Source organism: Talpa occidentalis, unplaced genomic scaffold (assembly GCF_014898055.3).
Source record: "Talpa occidentalis isolate TD23 unplaced genomic scaffold, MPIMG_talOcc4v2.1 talOcc4.4, whole genome shotgun sequence".
Taxonomy (NCBI): domain Eukaryota; kingdom Metazoa; phylum Chordata; class Mammalia; order Eulipotyphla; family Talpidae; genus Talpa; species Talpa occidentalis.
In genome coordinates, this window is record NW_023604295.1 from 10389643 (window position 1) to 10407859 (window position 18217).

The 18217-nt window shown below is 42.2% G+C and overlaps 1 protein-coding gene across 1 annotated transcript; it reads left to right on the forward strand.

The window, feature by feature from the left end:
* The first annotated feature begins 4206 nt into the window (after window positions 1–4206).
* Window positions 4207–17641, forward strand: CCT8 (chaperonin containing TCP1 subunit 8). The gene is made up of 15 exons (XM_037525044.2): window positions 4207–4341; window positions 7062–7152; window positions 7952–8031; window positions 9209–9358; window positions 10673–10853; window positions 10952–11013; window positions 11869–12006; window positions 13161–13339; window positions 14041–14107; window positions 14185–14272; window positions 14359–14474; window positions 14958–15029; window positions 15113–15277; window positions 15520–15639; window positions 17427–17641. Exons 1-15 carry the CDS (start codon window positions 4282–4284, stop codon window positions 17502–17504), a joined length of 1647 nt encoding a protein of 548 aa, XP_037380941.1. The 5' UTR covers window positions 4207–4281; the 3' UTR covers window positions 17505–17641.
* Window positions 17642–18217: the final 576 nt, after the last annotated feature.

Below are 18217 nucleotides of genomic sequence, written 5' to 3' on the forward strand. Positions count from 1 at the left end.
ATAATGAGGAGTCTTATTCATTGGAAGGGAAGCAACTTCCTACTAGAAAACCAAAAATAGAGAATGGTTGCAGTGGCCGTGGGGATGATTTCAGCAAATGATGCATCTGCCTAGAGACATTCTGCTCCCACTTCAGATCTAAACACAGCCTCCCTCAATACCACCGGCATTTGAAGATAGGTACAGGATTTTTTTCTTTTTTTTTTTTTTTAAGGTTTATTTATTTATTTATACAAGCACTGGGTACAGTCAGAAGTGCAGGAGGGTGAGAGAATTCACCAGAGCCAGAGCAGGGAACAGAACAGGCAGACTGATGAAATACACTTCTGAGGGGAGCAGTGGGCGGCAGGAGAGGTCTGTTGCGCCACGTGGGACCCTCGCTGGCGGCTGGGGATCAAACCGGCGCTGCAGAGGCTGCGGGCAGCTTTGCAGCCCAGCGCTCAACCGCTGCGCCACCAGGGGAGGCCCTAGGTACAGGATTTCTGGACCAAGACACCTCACCTGAGCTCACAGGAGATTGAATCATCTGGAAGGGATCCTCTCTGACTGTCACCAGAAAAAGTATCAGGGGTGACAACTGAAACCAACTCTGCCCACAGTTGTCTGTTGACACAAGGAGGACTTCACTGTTTCGATGTCTTCAGGATCATTAACTTTGTTCCAGGAAACACTGACCCAGGAAGACATAAGTTGCAAATAGCTTTATTGTTCATTCCAGAAATTTCCTGAAAGATCCATCAAATGCTTTACACCTAAAGACTCTCTAAAACTCTGGCCTTGAAACCCTTACCTTGCTGTGCCCACCAATCCTTGTCATGACCTGTACTCAAACATAACCAAGCCCCTGCACTGAAAGACCTTCTTTAACCAGATTGTTCAAACTCATAAATATCCTAACTTTGCTCATTATCTCCTACTGAGATGTTCCTAAAGCCTCTGTCAAAGTAGTGCTCTCTGCATTAGAGTAGCATAAACGCAGCTTTATCCCATCAACATGGTGTCTCGGTGATATTTCAGGAAGTCAATATTCTATAGGCATCGGGAAATAAACCCAGGGTGCAGGATCTCAAGCAGCATAGGCTAGAGAAGTGCTGCTTTGGGAGAAAGGGCAGGAATTTTAGCAACGACATGGAATGGCCACGTGGGCATGGGTAAAACCAGGTATCATCAATGAAATGAGCCCTCTGAGGACAGCCACACGGAGAACACCACCAAGAAACTCTAGCGGGAGCTCCACCATGGAGCCGTGACCACCTTGCAGGCGCCCAAATAGACCTACCTTGTGGGCAAAGGCTTGCCCCAACCTGATCCGAGTCTTGACAGAATGCCTCCTGGAATAGGCTGAGAATCCTCAAGGAACTTCTCTGAGGCCATTTCACTTTCACCTCCCTGTCCTCCCTGGGAAGCTGCCAGGAGGTAGTGTCTCATCATTGCCAGGGGTCTGATGAAGTATAAGCACTACTCCCCTGCAGAATAGAGGGAGGGAAAATAAAACCAAGTAGTCAAAGCCCAGTTAGGTCCTCTGCAACTGGACAGCCCTGAATCTTTTGTCATTCATTGGGAGGTATGAGACAATGACCTTGAGGACCTGGCACATTTGACTAATCTTCCTTTCATCATAATGTAATAATCTGGCTCTGAACCGTTGGCTCATTATATCTTTACCAGCCAAATAAGTCACCTTGTGGCTTGACCTCACCTTGTCTCAATGGGTACTTGACAAACTACATGGTGCTGTGGAATTTACAGGGTGGGCTGGTAGCCCAATTCCCCCCGCAACCTCATCTCTACCCATAGATTAAATGCTGGGCTAGGAATGGAAGGTTTACAGGGAAAGTAAGAGATAAAAATAACATTTATATTGGGAGGAGGTGCTTATTCACACTCTTCGGGTTCTCCAGGTCTGCTGCTTCATTCCTTAATCCCCCGATTGGAGGGAGTTATTTGATTGGTGGGTGGCAGACATGGGCAACATTTCTTGATTACATGGACTTAATCCATTAAAATTCTATCATCCTCTTTTCTGCTTCTTCAATTCAGTGCAAAGCGGTGATGATGGATACGCATGGGATTTTACACTAGACTAAATCCTCTGATGTGCACAGCAACTCTGAATCCCAGCTGCCTGACTCTTGTGTGATTGTGAGCCTCCTGAAACAAGGGCCTCCTAAAGCCCAAAGAAACTTGATTTAAAAAAAAAAACAAAACACAAAAAACCCTTGTGCCTCCCTGGTGGCACAAGGGGTTAAGCACTGCACTATGAAGCAATACGCAACCTCTGCAGCACGAGTTTGATCCCCAGCTGGCAGGGGAGAAACCCACATGGTGCAGCAGACCTCTCCTGTCTCTCCCGCTGCTCCCCATGGCAGTTTCAGTCAGTCTGCCTATTCTGCTCCCCACTCTGTCTCTGGTGAATTCTCTCACCCCAGCACATTTGGCCTGTACCCTAGCTCTTGTATGCATAAATAAATAAATTTTTAAAAAAAGAAAGCATCTTTTAGTATTTTTAAGGCTTATCAGAAAAAATTATAATTGATACACGTGACAAGTGATTAAGGCACACTAATTCTGTCCCAATTTAAAGAAAACAAGTAATTTACATGTATCCAAGGCAAAGAACAAAAGTCAAATACAATTTTCTGTATTTTCTACAAGTAAAATGGATGACTTTCATAGTGTTCAATTATTGTTACAAACGCTACCATTTAATCTTCTGAAAATCACATGTCTTCCCAGGTGTTGATTTGGGAAGACACAGAGCTCAGGTCTACTGCTCTGGGAGAATAAAAGGGATTTCTATTTCCAGGGTCCCCCAGTGCCTGCATTCTTCTGGGTAGGAATCCTAACATTGCTTGCACATTTGTGATCCTGGACTAATGATTTACCCTTTGTAAATTCCAGGTTCCCCCCCGACCTTTTTTTTTTTTTTTTACTTTTTTTTATTTTATGTATTTTTTACATCATTTTTCGTTTTTGCACAACGTATGCATTTTCATCTTGGTTACAGTTCCCATACAATTCCCACCCCCCTTATTTTGACCCTGCTCCCTAATCTCCCCCCTGGCGCCTGTAGTGTGTCTCTGGTTTATAGTTGCTTGTTGATTTTGATTTTTACTTTATTATAATTACGTTTTTTCCTAGTCTCTTATTTAGGTTTTCTAAATCCCTGCTATGAGTGAGACCATCCGGTATTTTTCTTTTTCTTTCTGGCTTATTTCGCTGAGCATGATCCCTTCCAGCTCCATCCATGTTGCTGCAAATTGCATGTGTTTATCTTTTTTGATTGCTGAGTAATATTCCATGGTGTATATGTACCACATCTTCTTGATCCAGTCATCTATTTTTGGGCATTTGGGTTGTTTCCAAAGCTTAGCTATTGTAAACAGTGCTGCTATAAACATGGGGTGCAGGTGCTCTTTGAAATTGATGTTTCTGTGTCCTTTGGGTAAATACCCAGGCGTGGAATTGCTGGATCATATGGAAGCTCTATGTTTAGTAGGTCCAGAAATCTCCACACAGCTCTCCATAGTGGTTGGACCAGTTTGCACTCCCACCAACAGTGCAGGAGAGTTCCTTTTTCTCCACACCCTCGCCAACATTTGTTGTTGCTAGTTTTTTAATATGTGCCATTCTCACCGGTGTAAGATGGTATCTCATGGTAGTTTTGATTTGCATTTCCCTGATGACAAGTGATGCTGAACACTTTTCAGATGCCTGCTGGCCATCTGCATTTCCTTTTTTATCAAACTCCTGAGATGGGGCGATTTCCTGCCGACACCCCGTTCTCAGAGCGGAGGCCAGGACCCATCTGGCGGGGTTAGGGGTGCGCGGACACTGAAGGTGAATATTCTGCCACTGGGTTAAAAAAATGCACACCTGCCTCGAGGTTGTGACTGAATCTGGACAATGATTACATGGCTTCCAGCTTAAAAACTGCAAAAATCAAAGGAAGCAACGAGGAGCCTCAACAGCCGCAGGGTCCAGCAGCAAACCCCAGCGCCTAGGTCCTCTGCGCATGCGTCGGTCCGAAGCCCGCCCGGCGGCTCGGCGATCAGCCCGATCGATCGACCTATCGAGGATCGTCAACTCAGTTCTGGCGGCGGACACCGCCCTATCTCGCGAGGCCTCAGCCTGGGCGGTTGGGCGGAAGGGGCGGGCCCAGGAGGCGTGAGTGGCGGGGCGTGAGGCGCCGGCGCGCTGCGTTCCCAGAAGGCTGTGCGTGCCTGCGCCGCCTCCGGGATCCTCCGAGCGAGCGCGTGAGCGGCCGCCTGCAGCTCGGTCATGGCGCTTCACGTCCCCAAGGCCCCGGGCTTTGCCCAGATGCTCAAGGAGGGAGCGAAAGTAAGAGCGGGGGATGGAGGGCGGCAGGGAAGACGGGAGAAGGGCTGCGGGGTTTGCCGCGAAGGGGAGGCCCTCACGGGCCGGGCGTCTCCTCCGGCCCGAGGGAGAGAAGGTTCCAGAAAGGAAGGTGTTTTCGGGACAACCGGGCGCCGGTCCCTGGGTGTTTCCGCCGCTCCCCGATCCTGGGGAGCTTGGGGGGCAGAGACTGCCGGGGAGGGGCGAAGCTCGGGGTTCGCGTCCTGCGCGCCTCGCGGGGCCTGCGCCCAGGCCCGGGCGAGTTCGCCCCTCTGGCAGGCGGGGCCGCCGGGCTCGGGGCCGCCGGCTAGTGACGTCTGATGACGTGCATTGCTTTGGGGGGGTCTGTTGCAGAGCGGGGCGAGGGCGGCCGGACCCCCAAACCTGTCTGCTCTGAATGGGTTCTGCCTCCCGCCGCATCAGTGCAAAACACGTGAGACTTTAATGGGAAGGAACTTTAATACATTAGGAAACAACACAGGGAAGGCAAAGGATGTAGTTTCTAAATAAAGCACCCGAAGTTATCCGTCCCCTCGTGGGTAAAGCTCCATCCAAATGGGATTGGCCCAGAGCAAGGCCCCAAAGCCTGCACAAGTCTAAAGCACCTTCCAGTGGGGACCCACAAAAAAAATCACAAACAAGCAGACAAGTCTGCAGGGAAAAAAGAAAAAACAAAATCAAGATAAAAACCACCATTGTCACCTCCCCACGGGTCTCACCCACATCTGTGTCACCCAGTCCACGACCAAAAGACAAGCGCAGTTCCTTCACGTGTCTCTAGGCTCCATGCGCCTCCTCCAGGTCTCCTGGCTCCATCCTGCTTCCTTCCTTCCTCAGTCTCCTATGCAGCCTCTTCTGTCCCTGCTCACTCCACCCTCCCTTGGGTGGGGCAGGGAACCTGGAACCTCCCCCTTTCCTGGGGACCCCCCTGTTACAAAGTGAGAAACCAATTGATTTTTCGAGGAGTGCCAGGGCCACTTGCTGGCAGCTTCCTCTCCGTAAGAAACCGGGCTCCCCTTCTAGTAGCACCGTGGAAGTGGTGCGAGGTTGTAAGACGCTGCCCACACTCCGAGGGGCTCTGGGCCCCTGTTAGGTCAGCTGACTTGAGGTGAAACGTGCCCGTCTGGGGGTGTTGATAGCAGGGTGCGCACAGGGTTCTAGGGACAGCTTGATGCCCAGCGTTGGTGATGGGCGCAGCGAGAGGACAGAGCTCACGCTGCCCGTGGCTTCTGCGCGTTCCTGGTGCGCAGGTCCAGGAGCTTGAGGCGCTGCTGATGTGCAGCGTCTTTCTGAGCAGCGATGGGTCGCGGTGTCTTCTCTAAGAACTGCGCAGCCATTGTGGAAAGCGCAGCGCAACTGGGCGTCGGAGTCAGCAGTCCCAACGGCAGGTTGCGCAGCGAACAGAATAGCCCGCCTGTGTGTGCGTGTATTGTGTTAGTAAAACCATGACAGCCAGAGCATGTTGTGAACTTTGAGGAGGAATTTACGTTTTATGCTAAGAGGGATGAAAAAACATTGCCCAGAGAATGGGGTGGAGAGGAAAGAGTCAGACTTCATGCTGTTGTGAGGGTATAGCCCTTGTCACTGAAGGTACTACTCAGGTGGTGGTTAATACCATTGCTGGGCCACACACCGTTCCTTATAGGAATTTATAAAAAGTTTTGTGTTATTCTCCAGAATAGTATTGTCTGTAGAACTTTCTGTGATGATGGAAAAATGTTTTATATCAGCTCTCTCCTCTATAGTAGCCATGGGCCTCATGTAGTTACTGGGAATTTGAACTGTGGCTAGTACAGTTGAGGAACTGTTTTGTTTTTAATTACTTGAAATTTAAGTAGCCAAGTGTGCGGGCCTCCGGCAGACCTCTCTTGTCTCACCTGCTGCTCCCCTCAGCAGTGTATTTCAGTCAGTCTGCCTGTTCTTCTCCCCACTCTCTCACTCCCTGCATCTCTGGCCTGTACCCCAGCTCTTGTAAATAAATAAATAGCCAAGTGTGGCTAGTGGCTACTATAATGGGCAAAGCAGCTTTAGGAAAGAGATCTCATGAACAGTAGGCTCATGAAACATCTCTGAGGCCACAAATCCCACACCAAAAGAAATATAATGTAAAATTTGAGCACTTTAGCGCTGTGTTTGAGTGATTTTTTAAATATATATGCATGTGAATTGTGTTGGTAACTCAGAAAAGCACTGAAATATTTGTACTGCAGTCCCTAAATGGGGAGCAGAAACATTGGGAATTTCCAAGACCTGCTGACTTCTCGATCCTCAGGCTGTAACACAGTTAAAAAAAATTCATACCACATATTAGCCTTTAATCGAGATGTACTGATAAACTCAGAAATAGCTGATCAATGTGATATAGCTCACGCTTTCTCTGATCAGTCTTAGCACTCTTCCTGCATTTTTCACTCTATTAAGAAAAAAATGGTAGTCCTCATATTTTGATGTATAAAGGTAGAGCCCTGAAGTAGTCCTTATATTTTGATGTATAAATGTAGATCCCTGAAATTGTAATTCATTATTCATTCAACTAATAAGCAAATTTTTGTGTTATTTATGAATATCAAATACCATGCTTACATAAATCTTGCTTGATTGTCTTAATTCTAACAGGTGGATACTGTTATTACCTCACCTCCATTTCACAGCGGAAGGAATTCTTGTGCTTTACTGTCCTATCTAATCAAAATTTTCCTTTGCAGCATTTTTCAGGATTAGAAGAAGCTGTATACAGGAACATACAGGCTTGCAAGGAGCTTGCCCAAACGACTCGTACAGCATATGGGCCAAATGGTAATTTCCTAGTTTGTTCTTAAAAGATGGAATAATAGTATTTTGTGTGCTAGCTCTTTCAAATTTGTTTTGAGGAAATGATACTGAACTGGGTTTTGGTCATACTGTAGTATAGCTTAGAAAGTTATTTCATAGTTCAGTGACACCAGTACAGTGTTTGCAATTCTTAATCAGTACCTCTGTCTCTAAGAAAATGGGAGTCAAAATGTTACCTTCTTTTCTATTGAAAGGGTAGAAAAATTATGTGCTTTTACCATTGAGATAGTACCTCATGATCATTGTGACAAAAGCTTTTAAAAAATAAAATGACATTATAATTTAATGGAGAAAATTCCATTATGTGGATTTATGGAATAAACAAAAGGCTAATTTAGTAGATATTTTTTGCATTTGTACATGTTGATGTAATTTGTTGAACAAAATAGGACAGGATTGTCATTTCCTTAGTAAAATTATAATTATGTATCACATAATAAACAACGATATGTCATTAGGCAATTTCAGTGATTCTCTAGACTCAGAATGTAATTACATACACCTAGGCTGCATGGTATTGGGACCTACTATATTACATCGAGTCCCTTGGCCAGACCTCCTTAAGTAATGGATAACTCGGAGAAGAGATTAGAAAGGAAAGTGGTAATATGGGTGTACCTTTAGTGCCACGGGGTAATGAAATGGGCTTAAAGAAGAGTTGTTACAGTTATTTTAAGAAGTGGACATCATTTTTTTTTTTTATTGTGATTAGATTTTCCTGGGGGGTTTGAGTAATGGATTTCTTTTTCTCAATATTTCTGAGGGATGAACAAAATGGTTATCAATCATCTGGAGAAGTTGTTTGTGACAAATGATGCGGCAACCATTTTAAGAGAGCTGGAAGTAAGTAATTTGGTTTAAAAACTCAAGAAATGGTTTGTTGTCATCCAAAATTATATTTTAACATAAAAACATTTCAGATTGCATAATAAGGGACTCTTCTAATGAAAATAAATTACAGATTTTCCTAGCTTACGGTGTCCTATATAGATGTAACATTTTAGCAGCTCAAATTTTAAAATCTCTGTAATGTGTGATACCTGTGTGAATTACTCCATCATGCAGAAACTGCTGAACCTTAAAACATTTGTTTGAAAAAATAATTTAGACCCTTTGTTTGGCTCTGTGAAAATAAAACAGTTGATGGGGTTTTCCTTCATTCTCCTGCAGCTTTAGTGTAGAGCTCTAGGGAAGACACTGCCAGTGAGGGGGTCTGGCACTTGCTAGCACAGAGCCAATCCTCGCGCGTCTACTTTGTCATTGAAGGATGTGTACAGCCTGCGGAACTTTTCTGAACTCAACACTATCCTTTTAAGTGAAACTATGGGTTTCTCTAATGTCTTACATAACAATATATTCTTAGAATAACACACTGGACAAAACAGTACAATATCACAAAATATTTATGGAGGGAGTGACTCAATGTTGATGTATGTTATCATGCGCTTGCAGTTATTAAAGTGTGAAAGGGTTACTATCTTCATACAATCATAGTATCACCTCTTTTGTTTTCTTATTATCACTTGTTACTCCTTGTTTATGTAAAAGAATCTAAATCCAAAGGAAAAGCACTTAAAATTTCAGTACATTTTTTTAAATAAATATTTTCATTTCCTTTTTAAAAAACAAAAGGTATATTCTACAGTAAGAATAGGCATGGAAATTTAGACTCATGACCAAGTTACGTGACATCTCCTTTAGTGAGCCTGACGCCTTTTTTTTTTTTTTTTTAATACTTAGTGGTTGGAGTTATTTTTAATTTAGTGAACATATAGCGTGGAGATGTATGTATTTGGTGAATGGTTATCAAAAGAAGGTGCATTTTGAAGTTTCTGAAGGGGTACTTTTGTGCTGAGAGGCTAGAGGGAGTGGGGTTTTCTTCTTGTGCCTACAGTCAGTACTTTATGACAGTGGGATCATATGGCGTCATCTGGGCCTCAGAAGTTGTGAGGAAATGAATGATTTTATATTGCTTTAAGGATCAAATATTTTAACTTGTTATTCAAACCTTTTCTACCAGGTACAGCATCCTGCTGCAAAAATGATAGTGATGGCTTCTCACATGCAAGAGCAAGAGGTTGGAGATGGCACAAACTTTGTTCTAGTATTTGCTGGAGCTCTTCTGGAATTAGCTGAAGAGCTTCTGAGAATTGGCCTGTCAGTTTCTGAGGTAAGGTCTCCTGGTACAACTCTCAATAACTTTTGCGCACGCGTGTGTGCGTGCGTGTGTGTGTGTATGTATACACACACGTCAGTTGCTTCAAACTTAAGTAACAATTTGGTAGTAATAGTAACATGAGCCATTTACTCTGTCCCAGCACTATGTTACTTAGACTTCACATGAAGTATCTTATTCTAATCTTTTTTTCCCTAGATTTATTTATTTATGCATACAAGAGCTGGGGTACAGGTCAGAGGTGGGGGGGGGGGCATGAGAGGCTTCATCAGATACAGAGTGGGGAATAGAATAGGCGAATCCACCAAAATATACTACTGAGGGGCTCAGTGGGTGAAACAGGAGAGGTCTGCTGCGCCATGTGGGTTAGTTTCCTGGCCAGAGATTGAACTCATGCTACAGTGGCTGCCGATGGATCCATAGTGCTGAGACTTAACCCCTTGTGCTACCAGGGAGGCCCCCCCCCTTTTTTTTTTTTTAAGATTTTATCTGATTTTTGCATAGAAGAACTGGGGTGTAGGCTAGAGGTGCGGAGGGTGAGAGGAGTCACCAGAGACAGAGTGGGGAACAGAACAGGGGGATCTGCTGAAATACACTGCTGAGGTGAGCAAGGACAAGACAGGAGAAAGTATGCTGTGCTGTGTGGGTCAGCTCCGATTAAACTCAGGCTGCAGTGGCTGGCGATAGCCTGATAGTGCTGAGACTTAACCCCTAGGCCACCAGAGAGACCCTCTCATTCTATTTTTATAAGAACCGTATGCATGGGGCCTATTAAAATTAATCACCTTTTGGGCCTACCCGGTGGCGCAGCAGGTTGAGTGCTGTGCTGTGAAGCAGTCCGCAGCCTCTGCAGCTCGGGTTTGATCCCTGGCCGGCGGAGATTCCCGCAGGGCGTGGCAGACCTCTCCTGCCACGCCTGCTCCTTCCCTCGGTCCATTTGCTTGTTCTGTTCCCCACTCTGTCTCTGGTGAATCCTCTCACCCTCCCATGGCTCTGGCCTGTACCCCAGCTATTGTATAAATAAAAAATAAATTTTAATTAAAATAAAATTAATCCCCTTTTAGAGAAAGGTGAGACTTAAGTTAGAAAAATCGTGCTTAATATTTGGTACACAATAAGTGGCAGTTACAACTCAAATTCAGGCTGTCAACAGAACCTTTACTCTTTAGCAACAGGCTCCACCACACATCACTCAGGAACTATGTTGTTTTCTATTGAAAATGTCCATATTCATTGGCTTGCCAAAATAAGCTACTTTGTCTTGCCAAAATTGTGTCTTGAAGAAATGTTTCTGCTCTTCTCTTTAAGGTCATAGAAGGTTATGAAATAGCCTGCAGAAAAGCCCATGAGATTCTTCCTGATTTGGTGTGTTGTTCTGCAAAAAATCTTAGAGATGCTGAGGAAGTATCATCTCTACTTCATACCTCCATAATGAGTAAACAGTATGGTAATGAAGTGTTTCTGGCCAAGCTTATTGCTCAGGCATGTGGTGAGTAAATGAAGGATCCAAAATAAACATGTCTTAGTGTGACTAAGAAACTTTCTCAGTGCCCCGTTAAATATTGATGTGTCGTCTTCTCTTAACAGTGTCTATTTTTCCTGATTCCGGCCATTTCAATGTTGATAACATCAGAGTTTGTAAAATCCTGGTGAGTTTAGAAACTACATTAACTATTCTAGAGCAGACAAAAAAAAACATGTGTTCATGTGAACCTGAATCTTACAGGTTTGGAACACTTCATGCAGTTTAGACTTCTGCTTTTTGAGGCATCATTTACATTTTCGTACTGTTAACGTTGTCATACCCTGTTAAATTTAAAAGGATATTCGGCTATTTTCTCTTTATAAAGTTACTTTTCCATAAGGGTTGAGAATAGTACATAAATAAAATAGTAATTTTTTGAAGAATATATATGTGGGATTATAAAAATTGCTTGAAAGGTGATTTTGAGTGGGAAGGAAGTTGGTTCTACTATTGGTTCTATAATAAAATTCACTTTAATGTTTATTTCAGTATTTTTTCCACAAAAATTTGTGTACTTGATATAAAAACTTTTGGAATGATTTTGTATTGATGTGCGATTGTTAATGTAGTTGAGTTTAGCTGATATACATATGCTAGTTGTGTGTTTATATTTAAATTTTTTTTTATATGCCATGTTTTCTCACTACATGTGCTGCCCGCCCTGCCCTCACTTCTGCCCCCTTCTTTAATTGTAAGGTCAGCACTTCAGCTTTGTTCCTGTTCTGTTCCCAGTGCTCATGACTCCGCTTGGTACTTCAGCACTGAGCGCCTGGTGAATGAGTGAGCAATGGTCATGGAGTTGTTCTCCCAAAACTGTCCCGTTTCCACAGCTTCGTGTTTGCCGCCCCACCTCTGACCCCTGGTTATCACTGTCTTGGTGTTTTTATTTAGAAAAGGATGTTTTTGATACTTAGAAATATCAATAGCTTAGCTGGTTATTTTCATGAGATCACTGATTACTTTGGTATTTACTTCTTAGGGCTCTGGTGTCCATTCCTCTTCGGTGTTGCATGGCATGGTTTTTAAGAAGGAAACTGAAGGTGATGTGACATCTGTCAAAGATGCAAAAATAGCAGTGTACTCTTGTCCTTTTGATGGTATGATAACAGAAACTAAGGTATGTAGACTTCGAAACTAAAATTAAAGATAAAAAATTTTGGTCTACTCCTGATTGTTTTAGGATTCTACAGATTTGAGTAGAAGTTGCTCTTAATGGGGTATGTACTATCATTACCGAAAACTGCAGAACCATACCCATTTTTTAAAGTCATATATGTTCTTAGTATATCTAATTCATACAATAAAACTTGAGGCATTTAATGGTGACAGATTGTTTATATTCTAATACACAGCCCTTAACTTCTAGTAGAACTTACACATTCAGTATGTAACGTGCCCACTGAAGAGAGTATGAGTATTTTTGTGCTCTACGTTAAAATATTTTTTAATAATGTTGAGATTCTGTCCCATCTTGAAACAAAATTGACCTAATGCAATTTGAAGTTACTTTGTTTTTAAAAATAAGTGTTCTGAAGTTTATATTTATAGGTCAGTGCTGATTTCATCCTTAACATTTTTGAAATCTGAGTTACTGATGGTTTTTAAAGTGTTGCAGGTTCAGGGAAGGGTAGTCATTTATTCCACATTTTCAAAGTTTGAGAAAGAACCCCAGCATCATTAATTTGGTACACCACTGGTAGACATTTGTGAAAATGCAAATGTCAGGACACCTGTCCAACATCTGAAAAATACAACATTTCTTTAACTTTCGCACCATTGTGCAGTCAGAGAGCAGATGCACGAGGGCTTTGGGGGAGAGGGGTTAAGAGCAAGCTGACTTTCTGTTCCCATCCAGATTTTACATTGTGCTTCATAACAACATGCATATTTATCTTTGTTTTTTCCCAAATCTTAAATTGTTTCCATGAGAAAATGTTAATCCTGGGCCTCCTTGGTGGCCTAGGGGTTAAGTCTCTCTCACAGCTTGGGCCTGAGTTTGATCCCCTGGCCAGGAAACTAACCCATATATGGCGTGGCAGACCTCGCCTGTCTTGCCTGCTGCTCCCCTTAGTGTATTTCAGTAGATCTGCCTGTTCTGCTTCCCCTATCTCTGGTGAATCCTCTCACCACCCCCTACCTCCCGGTACCTCTGGCCTATACCCCATATCTTACACACAAAAAGAAAATGTTAATCCTATGACTCAACAATGAATTGATGAAATGGTTTTATAGCTACATCTGTAGTTGATCATAGCCACTTTGTTTTGCTAGGGAACGGTATTGATAAAGACTGCTGAAGAACTGATGAATTTTAGTAAGGGAGAAGAAAATCTAATGGATGCACAAGTCAAAGCTATTGCTGATACTGGTGCAAATGTCATAGTAACAGGTGGCAAAGTGGCAGACATGGCTCTTCATTATGCTAACAAATACAACATCATGCTGGTGAGGTAAGGAAGCAGCCTTCAACTATTGATCTATACTGTAAATGGATTTTTATTGGGAAACACCAAACAATTCCAACACCATGAAGACGTAGAAAAAGCAGAAGAGGCATTAAATACAAAAGGACTTAACTTGGTCTAGGGGCACGGGAGGCACCTCTGAGAAAATTGGTATTTAAGCTGAGAACAGAAGGATCCATAACATTGGTTACTTGGAAAGGGACAGGGAAGCATTCCAGGCAAAAGGAACAGCTTAAGAGAGATCAGACACAAACCTGGCACCCACTATCAGCTGGAGGGGAGTGGGGAGAGCTAAGGAACATAACTTCTAACCCAGAACAGATTTATGGGTCACACTAGACAAACTTAGCTATTTCTCTCTCTCTCAGCATCTAATCCAATGTATAGGATGAATCACTCTTCATCACAGAACATACAGTTGACCAAAGTATAAAGCAGAATGCTTCCAGTGTACCTGGGCTTCCGTGGTGCTTTGGGAGTATACACATCCCCGACATCCTAAAGATGGACTCTCCTGATGTAGATTAATGCCATCAAGGCCTGTTGCAATCCAGACTTATTCTGAGCTTAAACTTTAGCGGTCAATAGGCTGTGGCTTGGGGACCAGTGTAATTTCTTTATTTCTGCATTTTATTAAGCTGTTTGTTGAAATTAAAACTTAGTTTAAGGTCTTTGTGTTTTTAAAGGCTAAACTCAAAGTGGGATCTCCGAAGACTATGTAAAACAGTTAGTGCTACAGCTCTTCCTAGATTGGTATGTATTTTGGACAGCATTAAAAGATAGTAAAACCTGTTGTAACTGCTTTCATTACAACGGCTATTTTCTTACAGACTCCTCCTGTCCTTGAAGAAATGGGACATTGTGACAGTGTTTACCTCTCAGAAGTTGGGGATACACAGGTGGTGGTTTTTAAGCATGGTATGTAGTCATCATAAAATGTTTATGTAAGTGTGGGATCTTCTCTTTCTTTCTTGAATTCTCAAGTATATGTAATTTATCGACAGAAAAGGAAGATGGTGCCATTTCTACCATAGTGCTGCGAGGCTCTACAGACAATCTGATGGACGACATAGAAAGGGCAGTCGATGACGGTGTTAACACTTTCAAAGTTCTTACAAGGGTCAGTATTAGCAATAATTTAGTAATGTGTACTGCCTCAAAAACAGTTTACGACTCCTGAATACACTGCGAATGTCAAGATAAATACTTATGTAAAGCAAAGCAGCTTTTGCTGGTGAATATGATAGTTTTCTAAGTTATGCAAAGGGATGAAGAGTAAAGCTACTTTTACAGGGACAGCCTGTGGCGCTGTTCAGTGCCAGTGCAACTCCAGTTGCCCGAGCACTGCTCTGAAGTGCTCTGCGGTGGAAATTGGGTGAGATGCGGTGCTGTTCCATGCTCAGTTTTCATCCTCCTTTTTCAGGTGCCAGGCAATGTGCATAAGATAACTGGCCCAAATCAGTCAGTTTTTACAAAATTTATAATTTGAATGTAACAAAGCCTGATGAAAAGCTTTCATTCAGTGATGTATTGAAACCTGCAAAGATTAGAAAACTGCACACTGCTTCTTTGTGACCCTTTTTCCTTTTTGGGCTGCTTGCAGGATAAACGTCTGGTACCTGGAGGTGGAGCCACAGAAATTGAATTAGCCAAACAAATTACATCATATGGAGAGGTATGGTGCTGTCTGTAAGAAACTGATTCTCTTCTGGTTTCTTGAACAAAACAAATACAGTGATAAACACACTTTTGTTTCAGACGTGTCCTGGACTTGAACAGTATGCCATTAAGAAATTTGCTGAGGCATTTGAAGCTATTCCCCGGGCACTGGCAGAAAATTCTGGTGTTAAAGCCAATGAAGTGATCTCTAAACTTTATGCAGTACATCAAGAAGGAAATAAAAATGTTGGATTGGATATTGAGGTATTCGGGGGGAAAATCTCCAGTTTTATTTTTTGGATATATAACCTAAAAATAGAAGTAATAAGTTTAAAAGGCAAATTGACATTGAGGTATTCGGGGGGAAAATCTCCAGTTTTATTTTTTGGATATATAACCTAAAAATAGAAGTAATAAGTTTAAAAGGCAAATCGCTGAGTAAATGTTGTTTGGAAATAAATGATTTTCATAACAATAAAGTAAAAGAACACGTTTTATGTTGACAGGCCGAAGTTCCTGCTGTAAAGGACATGTTGGAAGCGGGCATTCTAGATACTTACTTGGGGAAATACTGGGCTATCAAGCTGGCTACTAATGCTGCTGTCACTGTACTTAGAGTGGATCAGGTGAGTGAAAGTGCTATTTTGGTTTCAAGGATAATTACATTAATCCGTAGTGAATGGAACTAGGAGATAGCACATTTCTCATTGTATTCAAGGGAGTATATTTTAGGGGTGCTAAGTGCCCCTCTCAAAAGGTATTTTTGTCTGGTTTTTTTTTGTTACAGTCTAACTTGTACTTAAATTATTTCAGCCAATTTAAAATGAAAACTTTGTCAGTGAAAGAAACTTTGCCATGTTTAAATTGTAATGTAAAACCAAATCTGTTAAAGGTTCATACTTGCTTTTTTTTTTTTTTTTTTTTTTAAGCATAAAACCCCTTTGTACTAAAAAATCTGTAGAGGAAGTTCAGTATGTAATAGCAACATGGAAGGGTTGAGAAGCCCCGCAGCAGCAAAGTGTCAGCTACCAGCTCTGAGGAGGATGACGTCTCTAGTTGTTCCTGGGGGTGTTAGGACCTGGGCTCTTAAATTTTTTTTTCCTATTCTGACAAATTTTGTCTTGAGTTCCTAAAAGATCTTAAAGGTGTTAAAAATGATAGTATCTCTGCCCTCAGCCTCTTCCCTCCCCCCCCCCCCTTTTTTTCTAAGCAAAGAAGAAAAATGAAAAGAACTCTAACTTTTCAGGGATGTATTTTTTAGTGAACATCATGAAATCCATTTCCTGCAAGATTCTGGAATTACTAAGCAATGAATTTGTCAGTACTTACGGAAATTGCAGCTATTAAAGGCACAGTATAACTCCATTAAGTCATCATGTCAGATTAGTCTTGGGAGAGACAGCAAATTGTAGGTAGAAATGAAGGGACAGGATGTTAGTATTTGGCTAATCATAATAAGGAGCTGTTGGTAGTGATTACAAGAAGACAGAATTTACCTTATTAAAATCCTTTTTAAATTTTATCCTAGCTCGAGATGACTTAAAATGGAACTGACTCTCCAGTTTCAACTATGGCAATAATTGAGACTGGGTGTTTATGTTCCAGATTTATTTATTTATTTATTTTGTATTTGCTTCCCCCCACCCCTTCAGGTGTAGTCCCTAGAGTATCCTTCACCCATGCACCTGTGCACCATCACCTCAGTCCCCCATGCTCCTGTCTCCCTCCCTCTGATCCCTCTCCCGCCTCCTCCCCTTCAGGATGTCTCTGATTTATATTGTCCGTTTTTGCTTTGTTGAACACTAAGACAGTTCTACTTGGGAAATGGTGGGTCAGCATTTCTAGATAAATTAGAAGCTTCTGATGTATTTTTTAAATTACCAAGGAACTAAGTGCTTGGAATTTTATGAATGTACTTCCTGCCTCTTAAATGGTATTAGGAAACTTTACAGGTACTAGAAAAGCTAAGTGTAAATTTAATGTTTACGTGTCAACCACTATAGATTATAATGGGAAAACTGGCAGGTGGACCTAAAGCTCCTAATCCACAAGGAAATTGGGATAAAGATGGTTGGCAAGATGAACCCCATATATAAGTAGCAAATCAGGTGCCAAACTGATTTATACCGTGTGCATGCAAATATTTTTCATTCAGCTCATTTTGGGTTCTTGAAGTGTGTGTCTTACATGCCCTTCACTAACATGTGTGGGTTTTGTTGCTGTTACTATCCACAAAAGTAGGAAGGCCTCACCCTGCTGGAAGCTAACAAACTTTATGCTAGTGTTTCATGTGCAATATGTAGAATAGATTGCTGATACCTAATTGCTTCATCTTGATTGGGCCGTGCAAAAATGCGTTTCCATTCTAAAAGTTGCATTTCTGTGATCTTTATGGTTATTTTCCTTTTTGTAGATCATTATGGCAAAACCAGCCGGTGGGCCCAAACCTCCCAGTGGGAAGAAGGACTGGGATGATGACCAAAATGACTGAATGGCTTCATTTTTACTGTAGGTGAAGGCTGTGTTTGTAGTATTACTCTAGGAATTGCCTGATGTTTTCATATTCTCCTTAAATTAAGAAATGTTGTGTTTGTATCCTCGGCTGGAAAAAATAAACATGTTGTTACTAGCAAAGCTTCCTTGTCTGATCCCCATTATCTCTTGGTCTTTAAATCCTTGCATCCTTGTTCATGAGATTAGCTTAGAGCTTAGGGCAGGTCCCTTAAGTAATCAGGGATCCCTTTCCAATGTGTCTGGCCTACTGCCTGTTGATGTCAATCTCTTTGGAACACAGCCCTCTCCGTATGCATCACTACAGCAGAGTTGAGCAGTTATGACAGACTGAGTGGCCCGCAACCCTGAAATATTTACTATCATCCATCACAGAAAGTCAAGTCAACCCCACAACTAGATTTTCAAAGTGGGTTTCTCAAGGCTCTGGATACCCTAACATTCAAGGTGGTATGTTCCAAGTGATAAGATCTGAATGGCTGACTTAAAATACATTGTAGTAGCAAAGTTCAAAGGTGTTTGTGATACAACCGGAAACATCTCCAGATGTATAAAGGAAATCAGTTTTCATAAAGCAAATCCTATTTTTCATTTTCATAAGCAGAGTATTTAAAAAATAAAAGGACACTGTAATAAGTTATTTTTCTGGGACATATGTATTGGTGATAGCAAGTCCTTGAACAACACTTTGAA